The sequence below is a fragment of the Cervus elaphus genome, chromosome 2 (genome assembly GCF_910594005.1).
Source record: "Cervus elaphus chromosome 2, mCerEla1.1, whole genome shotgun sequence".
NCBI lineage: Eukaryota > Metazoa > Chordata > Mammalia > Artiodactyla > Cervidae > Cervus > Cervus elaphus.
The window spans coordinates 5,499,722-5,512,016 of record NC_057816.1 but is presented as its reverse complement, the minus strand read 5'-3'; the positions used below and the strand labels follow the sequence as shown (position 1 = coordinate 5,512,016).

The 12,295-nt window shown below is 59.5% G+C and overlaps 2 protein-coding genes across 5 annotated transcripts; both read right to left on the bottom strand.

Moving 5' to 3' along the window:
- Window positions 1-974: 974 nt before the first annotated feature.
- NUDT8 (nudix hydrolase 8) lies at window positions 975-3,666 on the bottom strand. 4 transcript variants are annotated; one of them, XM_043924794.1, is made up of 4 exons: window positions 3,376-3,666; window positions 2,111-2,327; window positions 1,502-1,579; window positions 975-1,402 (listed from the first exon to the last, which is right to left on the bottom strand). In XM_043924794.1, the coding sequence occupies exons 1-4, from the start codon at window positions 3,567-3,569 to the stop codon at window positions 1,175-1,177; spliced, it is 717 nt and encodes a 238-aa protein (XP_043780729.1). In that variant the 5' UTR covers window positions 3,570-3,666; the 3' UTR covers window positions 975-1,174. The 4 variants fall into 4 exon arrangements, with proteins under 4 accessions (XP_043780729.1, XP_043780739.1, XP_043780748.1 ...); XM_043924804.1 differs by having other exon boundaries at window positions 975-1,360; XM_043924813.1 differs by having other exon boundaries at window positions 2,111-2,243.
- Window positions 3,667-4,905: 1,239 nt separating this feature from the next.
- Window positions 4,906-12,093, bottom strand: TBX10 (T-box transcription factor 10). The gene is made up of 8 exons (XM_043919451.1): window positions 11,987-12,093; window positions 8,275-8,542; window positions 8,089-8,190; window positions 7,569-7,740; window positions 6,474-6,629; window positions 6,105-6,172; window positions 5,818-5,912; window positions 4,906-5,364 (listed from the first exon to the last, which is right to left on the bottom strand). The coding sequence occupies exons 1-8, from the start codon at window positions 11,991-11,993 to the stop codon at window positions 5,084-5,086; spliced, it is 1,149 nt and encodes a 382-aa protein (XP_043775386.1). The 5' UTR covers window positions 11,994-12,093; the 3' UTR covers window positions 4,906-5,083.
- Between the last annotated feature and the right edge of the window lie 202 nt (window positions 12,094-12,295).

Sequence of the window (12,295 nt, the reverse complement as noted above, 5' to 3'; positions counted from 1 at the left end):
TGGACTGTGAAGAAAGCTGAGCGCCAAAGAATTGATTCTTTTGAACTGTGGTATTGGAGAAGACTCTTGAGAGTCCCTTGGACTGCAAGGAGATCCAACCAGTCCATCCTAAAGGAAATCAGTCCTGAATATTCATCAGAAGGACTGATGCTGAAGCTGAAACTCCAATACTTTGGCCACCTGATGTGAAGAACTGACTCATTGGAAAAGACCCTGATGTGGGAAAGACTGAAAGTGGGAGGAGAAGGGGACGACAGAGGATGAGATGGTTGGATGACATCACTGACTCAATGGACATGAGTTTGGGTAAACTCTGGGAGTTGGTGATGGACAGGGAGGTCTGGCGTGCTGCAGTCCATGGGGTTGCAAAGTCAGACACAGTTGAGCAACTGAACTGAACTGAAATCCTCCTTTGGCAAAGTCAGCCACTGGGTGGCGTTTTCTATCACTTGTCCTACCTAATACTACCCAGTCCACCAAGTCAAGGTCAGACTGCCCACCTCTTCAACTCACAGAGATTTACAAGATGGATATGTAATTCCATTACACATCTGTGAGTAATTAATGTGTAATCACACGATTATCTATGTGACCTGGTCTAAGGTCTCTCTGAGACTGAGCGCCCGTAGAGGGCAGGGCAGCATCTGGCTGGTGCAGACGTGGCCCCAGCACAGCACCCGGCACGGAGAGAGCCCGGCACGTCACCGGTTTGCAGTGACACGCAGGGCTCCTCGCTGGATGCCTGCTGCCCAGCACGGGGTGGGCCAGGCTCGGAAGACAGCTCTGCAGTGGCTGTAGAGGCTAGGAGTTTGGGCTCTGGAGTCAGACAGGGCCTGGTTCAAATCCCAAACTGGGGTGACCTTGGGCAAGGTGTCTGCCCTCCCTGATCCCGTCTCACTACCCAGGGACAGCAGTGGTCGCACCTCACAGGGCCGTGGTAAGAGTGAAATGAAAGAAAAGACTCCAGACACACAGTATGCACACATAGCAAGTGACAGCGTGATTATCCCAAGGTGCCCCAGCCAGCAGGCCAGCTGTCCCATGGAGTCTGCCCAAGGTCAGGGCTCCAGTGCAGAAGATGCAGTTGCCACAGTGTTGGGAAAGACTCTTTATTCAGTCCTGGAGAGGAGCCGGCCTGGCAGGGCAAAGGCAGGGCCCGCTCGGGGCCAGGCCTTCAGCCCCGGGGCAGCTCCGGGCCGGCCAGGCGGGGCTGGTAGACACCAGGGGCCAGCAGCTTCAGGGTGAACTCGGTGATGACGGCTGTGAGCCCCCAGACCCGGTGCGGCCCGTGCAGGAAGACGGGCAATGTGTACTGGAAGTGGCCACCACGGCAGAAGTGGGTGTAACCTTGGTTCTGCTCCTGCAGCAGATGGGACAGGGGCAGGGCGAACACTTCATCCACCTGTGGGCAGGGGGTAGCGAGAGGGCAGACAGAGTGCTGGCCACTGCAGCCTCCTCCATCAGGACAACCCGCCTCCCCACCCCAGATGCCCCCACTCACCTCCTCGGGGTTGGGCCTGAGGCTCTCGGGATCAAGCGGGCCCACGCCGGCCAGGACTGGCACCACTGTGGCCTTTTCCTGCGGCAGGAGGGGGCAGGCCGTCAGGGCAAGGAGGGCCTTGGCGGGGCTTTGGGCCACGGGAGCCTGGGGGGAGGCCTCTGGGGCCTACAGCCATGCAGGCCAGGTCCACCCAGCCCTGCTCCTGGACTTGCTCCAGCCATGCTGACTGGCTCAGGCCCCCTCAACACACTAGACCCACCCGGGCCTCTGGGCCGTTGCTCTCCCTTACTTTTAGCACCCTCAAATCTCCCCTGCCTAGCCTGCGACACCCTCCCCAACCTCTGTCCACCAAGCTGAGCGGAGCTACCTCCATCCCAGGACTGAGCCTCAGGATCCCCCATGAAAGGGGAATCAAATACCCCTGGCCCCTTCCCGACAGGTGTGGGAGGCTGGGAAACGAGAGCCGGGCAGGTTGTCTGGGACCCCACCGCCCTCGGTGACTGTCACAGTCCCCACAGCCACCGTCCTGGTCCCTGAGCGCTCTGCTCCTATCCTGGGGCGAGCAGACGGGCCCAGCGGGGTGAGTGCCTGAAGGCCTGAAGGGCTTACCCGGTCGTGCACGGGCCGCAGGACTCCCCAAACCCGCTCCTCGGGCACAGCCAGGCCCAGCTCCTCCTGCGTCTCCCTCAGGGCCGTGTGCACCACGTCCCGGTCAGCGGGGTCACACTTGCCACCTGGGAAACTGAACAGGCAGAGGGAGCCTGCTTCTTGGGCCACTGGGTGGGGCCATGAAGGGCTGGGGGTGGCTGCTGCGGCAGGGACTCGCCTAAAAAAAACGTCTCTGCCCCTAATTTGCAGACAGGGCTGGGCAAACCCCAGGACCTCTGCAGGCTCGGTTTACCTCCATGAACAACAGGGGTAAGGAGGAGAAGCCTTGTGCCTCCCGGGGCTCAGCTATGCTAACTGGGCTTATCGTGTGTGGCCCCAGAGGTGCTGACATTGACCCTAGGGTGTCCCCAGTTTCCGCCGGGGGAGGGGGGCACGGCCTGGGGCAAGCCAGGTAGCCCCACCCGGGGCTCCCCCTTGGTTCCCAGAGGCAATCCTCCCGCAGTCGCCGGGAAGGGGCGAAGTTCTGTCTTTTTAGTGTGTGTGCTTGGTCGCTCAGTCGTGTCCAGCTCTCTGTGACCCCGTGGACTGTATCCCGTCAGGCTTCTCTGTGCATGGGGATTCTCCAGGCAAGCAGACTGGAGTGGGTTGCCATGCCCTCCTCCAGGGGAATCTTCCTCACCCTGGAATCGAACCCCAGATCTCCTGCATTGCAGGCGGATTCTTTACCGTCTGAGCCACCAGGGAAGCCCAAGAATACTGGAGTGGGTAGCCTATCCCTTCTCCAGGGGATCTTCCAAACCCAGGAGTGGAATTGGGGTCTCCTACATTGCAGGCGGAGTCTTTTAGCGTCTGAGCCACCAGGGCCAGCTCCTCCTGCGTCTCCCTCAGGGCCTCCCTCCAGGAATACTGGGGTAGGTACCCTATCCCTTCTCCAGGGGATCTTCCCGACCCAGGAATCGAACCGAGGTCTCCTGCACTGCAGGCGGAGTCTTTATCAGCTGAGCTACCCTGTGTCCCCCACCCGCGCTTCGAGCGATCCGCGCGGCGGCGCCGGGGCAGGAGTACCTGCGGCGCCAGGTTCCGGGCGGAGGGATGCGGATTGTTGATTCCCGCCGCAGCCGGCTGGCCGACGGGCTCTACTTAGACCCATTCTGCAGAGGCGGAAGCCAAGGCTCGGGGAGGCTAAGTGCTTTGCCCACGACCCGGCGGTCTCCGGGGTTTAGCGGCGCCCTTCTAGAAGGGAGAGGAGGTCCCGGCAGGTGTACCTGACGTCACCCTTGTGCCTCCCGGCCAGGCGGCTGGACCGCAGCGTGTAGAGTAGCGCCGGGACCCCGCGCACCGAGCACAGAGGCACGAGGACCGCGGCCGCCGCAGGCCGCGCGCGCAGCCGGGCCGTGGCTCCCGCCAGCAACCGCCGGCAGCGCTGTTCGCCCTCCGCCGACAGGCAGTCGGGCAGCATGTCCGGTCCAGTGCGGCGGGGACACCGAGGGCACCGGGCGGCGCGAGGGAAGAGGCTCGGGCGAGTACACTTGGGGAGGTCTCTCGGGAACCTGGGGGGCGGGCCGTGGGAGGAGTTTGCTCGCCTTGATAAGGAGCGGTAGGGACACAGGCCACGCCTACGGGGGCGGGGCCCGACTAAGGGGCGGACCCAGGCAGGGGAGGGGCCCCTCTGAGAGTTGTGGGGAGGGGCGGGAAGGGCGGGGCGGGAAGGGGCGGGGCTCGATAGCCCGGGCTTCCGGCAGGGGCGGGCCTGGGCTTCCGGTAGGGGCGGGCCTGGGGCGGGGCGGGCCTGACCTGGGGCGTGGCGGGAAGGGGCGTGGCTCGATGTCTGGGATTCCGGTAGGGGCGGGCCAGGGGCGGGGCTGGCCCGACGGGCCTGGAGAGTGTCCCCTGCCTAGTGCAACTGGACTCGTGTCTGGCCGGCGACCGGGCTCGGTCGTACTGACCGCCGGGTTTGAGAGTCGGGATGTCTGATTGTTGAGGCCCCGCGTTCCTCCGCGCCCGCAAGTGCTGCAGGGTGTTTGGAGTCGGCGTTTAGGGGTTAGAGATGCCTGGGGCCGTGGGAAGGAGTGCCCAGCCCTTCCCACCCTCCGGGCCCTGTCTCCTGGTTCTGCTGGAGATACGCTGCGCCCTCTCGCTCCAGGGGACCCACTCCAGCCCCAGACCTTTCCCCTGCTTTTCCCACCTCCGGGAGCTGGCCTCTGCTCCCCTCCCGTCTCCTCCGCAACTTCTCTTACAGGTGCTGGTCACTTTGTCTAGAAGCTCTCCTGCCTGGAATTTTGATTGAATTCTCAAACTCCGTGTCACCCCCACCTTGACCCCTGTGGTCTCTGCCTGTGGCATGCTGCATCCCTCTGCCAGACTGTGCCCCCCCCCCCCCCAAGGACTAGACACCCTGGTCTTGCACACAGCGCCTAAACGTGGAATGGCAGGTGTCCCATGCTTCGCTTCGACTTTGAGCACTGCCTCCCTGAGCTGCAGTTTTGGTCCTCATCTGGGCGGGCGAGGCAGAGGGCAGGAACACAACCTCCCTCAGAGCCCTGCCACTCAGCTTGTGTTGCCACCTTTACCATGACTCTGCTCCCTGGGACGCCAGCAGCACGGAGCAGAGCTTTGTGATGTCTGTAGCCCAGACTCTGGGGTGTGGGCTTTCCTGAGGCCCTCCACCCTGACCTCCAAGGACAGAAGTGCTCTGACCACCCATTCCAAATGGTTTAATGTTGGAGGGAAGAGAGAGGTAAAGCAGGGCTTGGAGGAGTCGCCCCCAAGGCAGAGGGGGCAGCTTGGAGGTAGGGGGTCCAGTTCCAAGCCTGGCACCATCCCAGTCTGGTAACTCTGGGCAGGTCGCTTTCCTCTCTGGGCTTCCACCTGCTCTGTTCTCCTGGTCAAGGGAGGGGTGGTGGTCTCTGCAGAGGTAAGGCTGAAGAGAGTGGGCTCCAGGATGAGAGGACTCTGTCCACACGGTCCCCACTGTCACTGCGGGTCCTGGCCAGGCCCCAGGCACATTGCAGTGGGGGAGAGGAGCCCCAGCCCCGCTGGGAGGGGCAGGCCCCCCTGGCCCCTATCGGCCTGGATATTGGGGAGGGGGTATGGTGTCGGTCGGGCCCTTGGTCGGACGGGGCTTGAGGCTCCAGGGTACAGGCCCTGGTAGGTGAGGGGCGGGTAGGTGGCTGGGGCCAGCAGAGCCTCAGTGGGGGCCAGCAGCTGATGGTGGAGCCTGGCGGGGGTCCTGGAGGTGAAGGCTTTGTTGGGGTCTGAGAGGGGAGGACGTGGTCTGAGTGGAGCCCAGGCCTCCCCTCACTCCTTCAGCCTGCCGGTCCAAGAGCCTGCTGCTCTCCTTTCTCAAGTTGCCCACCGCTTAGCCTTTGTGCTTGCTCTTGCCTCTGCCTGGACTTTCTTCCCCTCCTCCCTCCTTCTCAGTCCTCCAAGGCCCAGCCCAGAAACCACCTCCTCCAGGAAGTCTACCGGACCTCCACCCTCACCCCTCACCACCACCCCTGCACCTTGTCCCTGCCCAACCGTTCTCCATGCCCTGGGTCCAAAATTGTCTCAGAAATTTCTGCTTCCCCTCTCTGTCCGCACAGATGCCCGGTGAGCTTGCTGAGCAGTCTATAGGTCCTTCCTGGGGGCCCCATGGCCCTCTCCCCTCCCTTCCTGCCCGTTTAGCAGGCTCTGGTCCCACCGTGTCTGTGAACCTGGGGGCTGACCTTTCTCGTGCTCATCGGAGCCTTTCAGCAGACAGGGGCTGAGGCTGCTGCGACTCCGGGTTGGGACGCTGAGCAGGGGCCGTGGAGATATAGGCCTGGAGGTGGGGCAAGCAGGAATGGGGAAAAGGGTCACGGTGGGGAACCCAGGCCAAGGGTCATGGTCTGAGTCAGGCAGTGGGACCCCAGGACAAGCCATTGGCTGTGACCCTGAAAGAAGGGTCAGGAGCTGAGACCTTAAGAGATGCCTGGGGATAGAAATGGGGTGAGGGGATGGGGCCAGATGGTACCAGGAGTCTGGGTCACTCTCCCGAAAGCCCTTGGCAAATGGGTTGCTGGCAATTTTCAGCTGGGTGATCTGCAGAGGAGAGAGTGTAGTTAGAGGTCAGCCTTGAGCTGGGGAGAGGCTGTGGGGCCCCGGGCTAGCCACCCTCCCCTCCCTGGATCCCCCCAATCTGGAGGCCCTGGGCCTCTCAGTCCAGGAACCACAGAGCCAGTGGGCGTGAAGGCAGGGGAATGACTGTGGGCTGATGCTCATGGAGTCCCGGAAGGACAGATGGGCAGGACTCTGTGTGCCTGTCAGGCTTAAGAACCTGGTCCTTCAGTTTCTCCCACGTGATGGGCTGGGGGAGTCAGGTTAGGAACTGTGCCTGACGCACCCGGTGGTTCTGATACGCTGTGACGGCCATGAACTGGGTCTCCGCGAAGACGAAGGACTTGAAGTTCTCCTGGGCATAGCGCTCGCTGTCTTTGCGTGGGTCCACAAAAACCACGTGGAAGCGCGGCTGGTAGCGGTGCATGGAATTGAGGATGATCTGTGGGGCGGGCGGGGAGGGATGTGGGCCAGGGCGGCAGCCAGCCCTCGCTGAGGCTGAAGCCCTTCCTCCAGCCACCCCCGCTCCCCACACCTCCTGTCTCATAAGTGCTGGTGCCGGGTGTGAGGTTGTGAGTCTGCGGTTCTGAGTCAAAGGCCGCTTGTTGTCTGAGCGTCCGGGGGGCTTGGCCTCTCACTCCCACGTCCCAGCCATCACAGGGCCATCTGGGATCTGACCACCTCTCCTACCCCATGGCCTCCACGCCGCCCGGCCACCACTATCTTTCTCCTGGGTTTCTGCAGCCGCCTCCCAGCTGCGCTCCCTGCCTCCACTTGGCTCCTCTGCCCATTTTCCACACAGCAGCCCCAGTGAGCTGCAGCTCAGAACCACCGCCCCCATCCTTGGCTCTCGCCCCACACAGAGTAAAGACCTGAATCCTGTCCGCAGCCAACTGGTCCTGCAGATCAGCGCAGGCCGCCCCTAGTATCTCTTCCCCTCCCACTGTCCCTCCTCGCTCCACTCCAGCCACACAGGAGCCTCCTCGCAGGTCCCCAGACTCCCCAGTATCCTCCTGCCTCAGGGCCTTTGCACTCGCTGGCCCCTCTGCCTGCCACAGCTCCCTCTTCTAGATACACAGGCTCCCTCCTCCACTCCATCAGACTTCTCTTCAAATAGCCTCAGTTGCCACCTCCATCTCAGACCCCTTCCCTGGTTCCTTTTTCTCCTGACATCAGCCTGATCTTTGCCTTGCACAAAGTGTCAATGATGCTGTTTTTGCATCTGTGGTGGGCCTGGGCAGTCCCCTCTGCTGTCCGACCCCCAGCCAGGTGGACTTGGGCATCAAAGCCCCAGCCAGTTCTGGCCCCAGGCTCCATCACACTCAGGCCCCAGTGTCCCCTGCCCTGGCCCAACCCCTCCCCACGGTGGCCCGGGCCTCACATGGCCATTGTCATCCAGCAGGTTGTTGGTCAGCTTGAGCTTGTCGAAGGACACGATCTGACGCATCCACTGCGCGCCCTTGGCCGGCGAGTCAGGGTGGAAGTGCACACGGCCGGGTGTGGCCGGGTCCGCCTTGCCCGCCACCAGCCAGGCAGAGCTGTGGAAGGCGTACCTGGGGACGGAGCGAGGTGGCCAGGGCGCCCCAACTGCACCCCAGGGTGCCTCCCTCATCTGCTGCCCCCACCTGGAGCCAAGACTGACAGGGGTTACCATCTTCCCTACTGCCCTCGTGCTGGCCCATCTGCACAGGAGGAACCAGAGGCTCCAGAGTGCTGTCCAGCCTGGGGTCCCTGCGGTCGCACCTGCCGCCCTGGGCTAGCCCCCCCATCCCTGCCTGCCCGGGATAGACCCCCCTGACACTGCTCTGACTGGCCCCTGCTTCACCCAGGGAGCGGGTGGGCTTCTGCTTCCCCATCTCAGTGCCTGAGGTCTGAGCTGCGAGCCCCAGCCAGCCCCGGACCTGTATCTCTTGTCATCCAAAGGCACGAAATCCATGAGCAGGGCGTAGTCAGCCAGCGTGTCCATGCCCAGGATCTTCACCTGGAAGGTGGGGAACATCCTCCTGCGGGAGGGGGTGCTCAGCGGCCCCAGCATGGTTCCAGCCTGCTCCCCACTCCCGCCACCCCCTCACCCCCCGTGCTCACACCTGCCCGCCTTGGTGACGATCATCTCTGTGCCCAGCTGGTTGAACTCTTCCCACAGAGCCTTCATCTCTAGCTGAACCGTCACGCTGGACACGCGGGGGTTCTTGGGGCCCTGCTCGGTGGCCTCGGCCACTGCTGGGGCCCCTGTGGAACCAGTGGAAGGGCCTGATGGTATCATGGAGTCTGGCTGGGGCTCCCAGCTGGAGCTGGTCACGGGCAGTGTGTAGGTCTCTGAGGGGGCAAATACCCCAAGGCTAGCAGAGAGGAAGGCTGGAGAGAGAAGACAGGATATGGGCCTCTGTTCTCCTCACCCACTCCTACTCCACCCGGCCAGCCTTCATCTTTCAGGCTGCACCAAGATGCCTCTTCTTCCAGGAAGCCCTCCCTGATTGCCAGGCCTGTGTTCCCATAGGATCCCTAACTCGGCATTACTTCATGAGGTAAATGCTCACTTAAAGCTCCCAGAGGCCAGAGACAGGCCCTGTCTGGCTTCCCAGGGAATCTTTGAGCCATCAGGAGGCCATGTGGCCTTGAGCAAATTATTTCACCTCCTGGAACCTCAGTTTCCACATCTGTCCCAAGGAGTTCTTAAATCTGCCTTGTTGGGCTGACGTGAGGATTCGTGAAGACACACACAGGGCCTGGCACACAGTAGGCCCTTCAGAAAGGACCTTGTTATGAATGACGGTACAGGTGGGGGTGTGAGGGGTGGGGGTGGGGGGGTCTTTCTCAGCTCTGTGCAGACCTGGCTGCCTCGTGCTGCTTCAGGAATACTGAGCTGAAGGAGATCCCCAAATTACTGTGAGTGACTCTTACCCATCTCTGACCCTGAAGTTGTGTTAGTCACTCAGTCGTGTCTGACTCTTTGTGACCCCATGGACTGTTGCCCTCCAGGCTCTTCTGTCCATGGGATTCTCCAAGCAGGAATACTGGAGTGGGTTGCCATTCTCTTCTTCAGGGAATCTTTCCATCCCAGGGATCAAGCCTGGGTTCTCCTACACTGCAGGCAGATTCTTTACTGTCTGAGCCACTAGGGCAATCTGGCCCAAATTCTGCCTCCAGAAGCCAGTTCTAACATCTCCCCTCTCTGGCCTCCTCATTTGTTCCTAAAGAGCCCCTCTTTTGGGCTTTCCTGGTGACCCAGTAGTTAAGAATCCAACTGCCAATGCAGGGGATACGGGTTTGATCCGTGGTCCGGGAAAATCTCACATGCCACAGAGCAGCTAAGCCTGCGTGTCACAACTACTGAAGCCCACGGGCCCTACAGCCCACACTCTGCCTCAAGAGACACCACCACGGTGAGAAGCCCAAGCACCGCCACAAAGAATGACCCCTGAGTGCAGCAACGAAGACCCAGAGCAGCCAAAAATAAATCTAAAAAGATAGAAGAGCCCATTTCTGGTCTGCAAACCTGCGCATGTCTTGTGCAAAAGTTTGCCAAGGCTCCATCCTTCTTATTTAAAAAAAAATTTTTTTAACTATAATGAGATACTTTATATCTAGGAGGATAGCTATTACCAAAAATCAAAGCAAGTAACAAAAACAACAATAACAAAAAAAGTGTTACAAGTGTTAGTGAAGATGTAGAGAAATTGGAACCCTTGTGCACTGCTGGTAGAATGTAAGACAGTGTAGCCCCTGTGGAAAACCACTGATGGTTCCTCAAAATATGAAAGATGGAATTACTATGAAAAGTGGAAGTATTAGTCATGTCCGACTCTGAGTCTCTTGCGTTGGTGGGCGGATTCTTTACCGCTGCGCCACTTGGGAAGCCCATGTCTGACTATTTGTGACCCCGTGGACTACAGCCTGACAGCTTCCTCTATCCATGGAATTCTCCAGGCAAGAATACTGGAATGCCCAAAAGAACCAAGAGCAAGTACCTGAACAGATATGTGTTCATTGGTATTCAAAGCAGCATTGTTTGCAACAGCTAAAATGTGAATGCAACCCTAGTGTTTGTCCACTGATGGATGAATGGATAAGAAGAACGTGTGTATCCAGACAATGGAATATTTATTATTCAGTCTTTAAAAGGAAGGGTATTATGATGCAGACTATGACATGGATGAACCTTGAGGACGTTAATGCTAAGTAAAACAAGACAGTCACAAAAGGACAAAGACTGTATGATTCCATTCATAAGAGGTGCCTAAAGTAGTGAAATTCATAAACAGAAAGAGGATGGCGGTTGCCAGGGGCAGGGAGAGGGGATGAATTAATGTTCAATGGGGACAGTGTTTTAGCTTTGCAAGATGCAGAAAGTTCTGGAGATGGATGGTGGTGATGGTTGCACACCATTATGAATGTGCTTAATGCCACTGAACACTTAAAAAATACTTAAAATGATAGTTTTTATGTTATATATGAAAAAGTGAAAAAGAAACTGTTAGTCACTCAGTCATGTCTGACCCTTTGAGACTCCATGGACTGTTGTCTGCCAGGCTCCTCTGTCCATGAAATTCTCCTGGCAAGAATACTGGAGTGGGTTGCCATGCCCTTCTCCAGGGGATCTTCCTGACTCAAGGATCAAACCTGGGTGTCCTGCATTACAGGCAGATTCTTTACTGTCTGAGCCATTGGGGAAGACCCATGTTATGTATATTTTAACACAACATTTTAAACTGGAAAAAGCATCCTGAAAAGCAGACTGTTCATTTCTAGCAGCCCCACATGGGTTGAGAACCTAGTAAAACCGTGTGATCCCCTGGGCAGAGGTAGAATTATGGTGCTGGATGGATGGATGGACAGAATCCATGGGTGGAGGGAGTTTCCTGGGATGATACAGCATGTGATGAGTTGATAGGCAGGCAGCACCTGGCCAGAGCCAGTGCATAGTAGGTGCCAGGTGAGAGTGTGGGGTCCAAGGCCAGTCACCCCACACTTAGCAGCCCTGAGAGCAACGTGTGAGAAGTGGCACCTCACTAAAGCCCCTGGAAGCTCTGTAGTCTGGGAATGGGTGGGTCTTACTGAGAGGGGATGGGCCATATCAGGTCTAAATCCCCCAGAGATGAAGGGTGGATGGGCCGATGTCCCTCATAACCTGGACCAGGCCATCAGGTGGGCAGTTAGTTGCCCATCACTTAGCTGTCCTGCTGGGGCAGGTACATCACCCAGGTAATCCACGCCAGCCCCAGAGTCTTTGGTGATGTGTCCCAAGGGGGAGAGGCTCATGGTTTTGCTGGGCCTGGGGGCTTCGCAGGCTGGTTACTGGCTCCCCAGTCTTGTCTGAGCCTAAACCCTGCCCCTCCTGGTTCACATGCCGCCCTGTGCCACCCTCAGTAACTCTGGGGAGGGGCCTGTCCTTGCTCAGTTCCTCTGAAAGCCAACACCTCTTGATTGCCAATTTCCACCGACATGGAGTCAGATTTGGAGGGGAAGCTAGAGGCTCCTTTTCCACCTTGATACTCAAGGGGTGAGGCCCAGAGAAAGGAGGGGCCAGGCCCAAGGTCCCCCACACCTGATAAGGCTTTCACCTCCCAGAAATGTCTCTGTCCCGCTGCCTATCAGCACCCCCACATTTGCACTTGGATGGCTGCATGGACCCCGCCCTGGTGGGATCCGAGGCCTCCGCCTGGGGTGCCCCTGCCCCATCCTCTGCCCAGGCCCTAGGTATAGTGGGGTTTCCCTGGTCGCTAAGCTTAGACCCTGCCCACCCCGCCCACTCCAGAGCCTGAACCCACTTTGGGACTGCCTTGGCTACCTGCCCCTTACCTGCCATGGGGACAGCCCAGACTTCCGGTTCCTGGAGACGGTGGTTCAGCTGGGGTCCCTGCCTGTCACTGGTGGTCAGCCTCTCCCGGTCTCCCGGTCCATTGGCAGCACGGCTCAGCGCTCAGGCCCTCCCTCGGTCCCCAGCCTCCTGGCAGGACTGTCCTTCCCTCCTGGATCATCCACGTCTTGGGTCTCTCCCAGGCCCAGGCACCTGGTCTCTGCAGGTGGGACCTCGGCCCTGGGGTGTGCAGAGCCCCTTCTGCAAGCCACCCTCGGACTGGACTGAGCGAGGCCCCGGGCTGGGCTCGT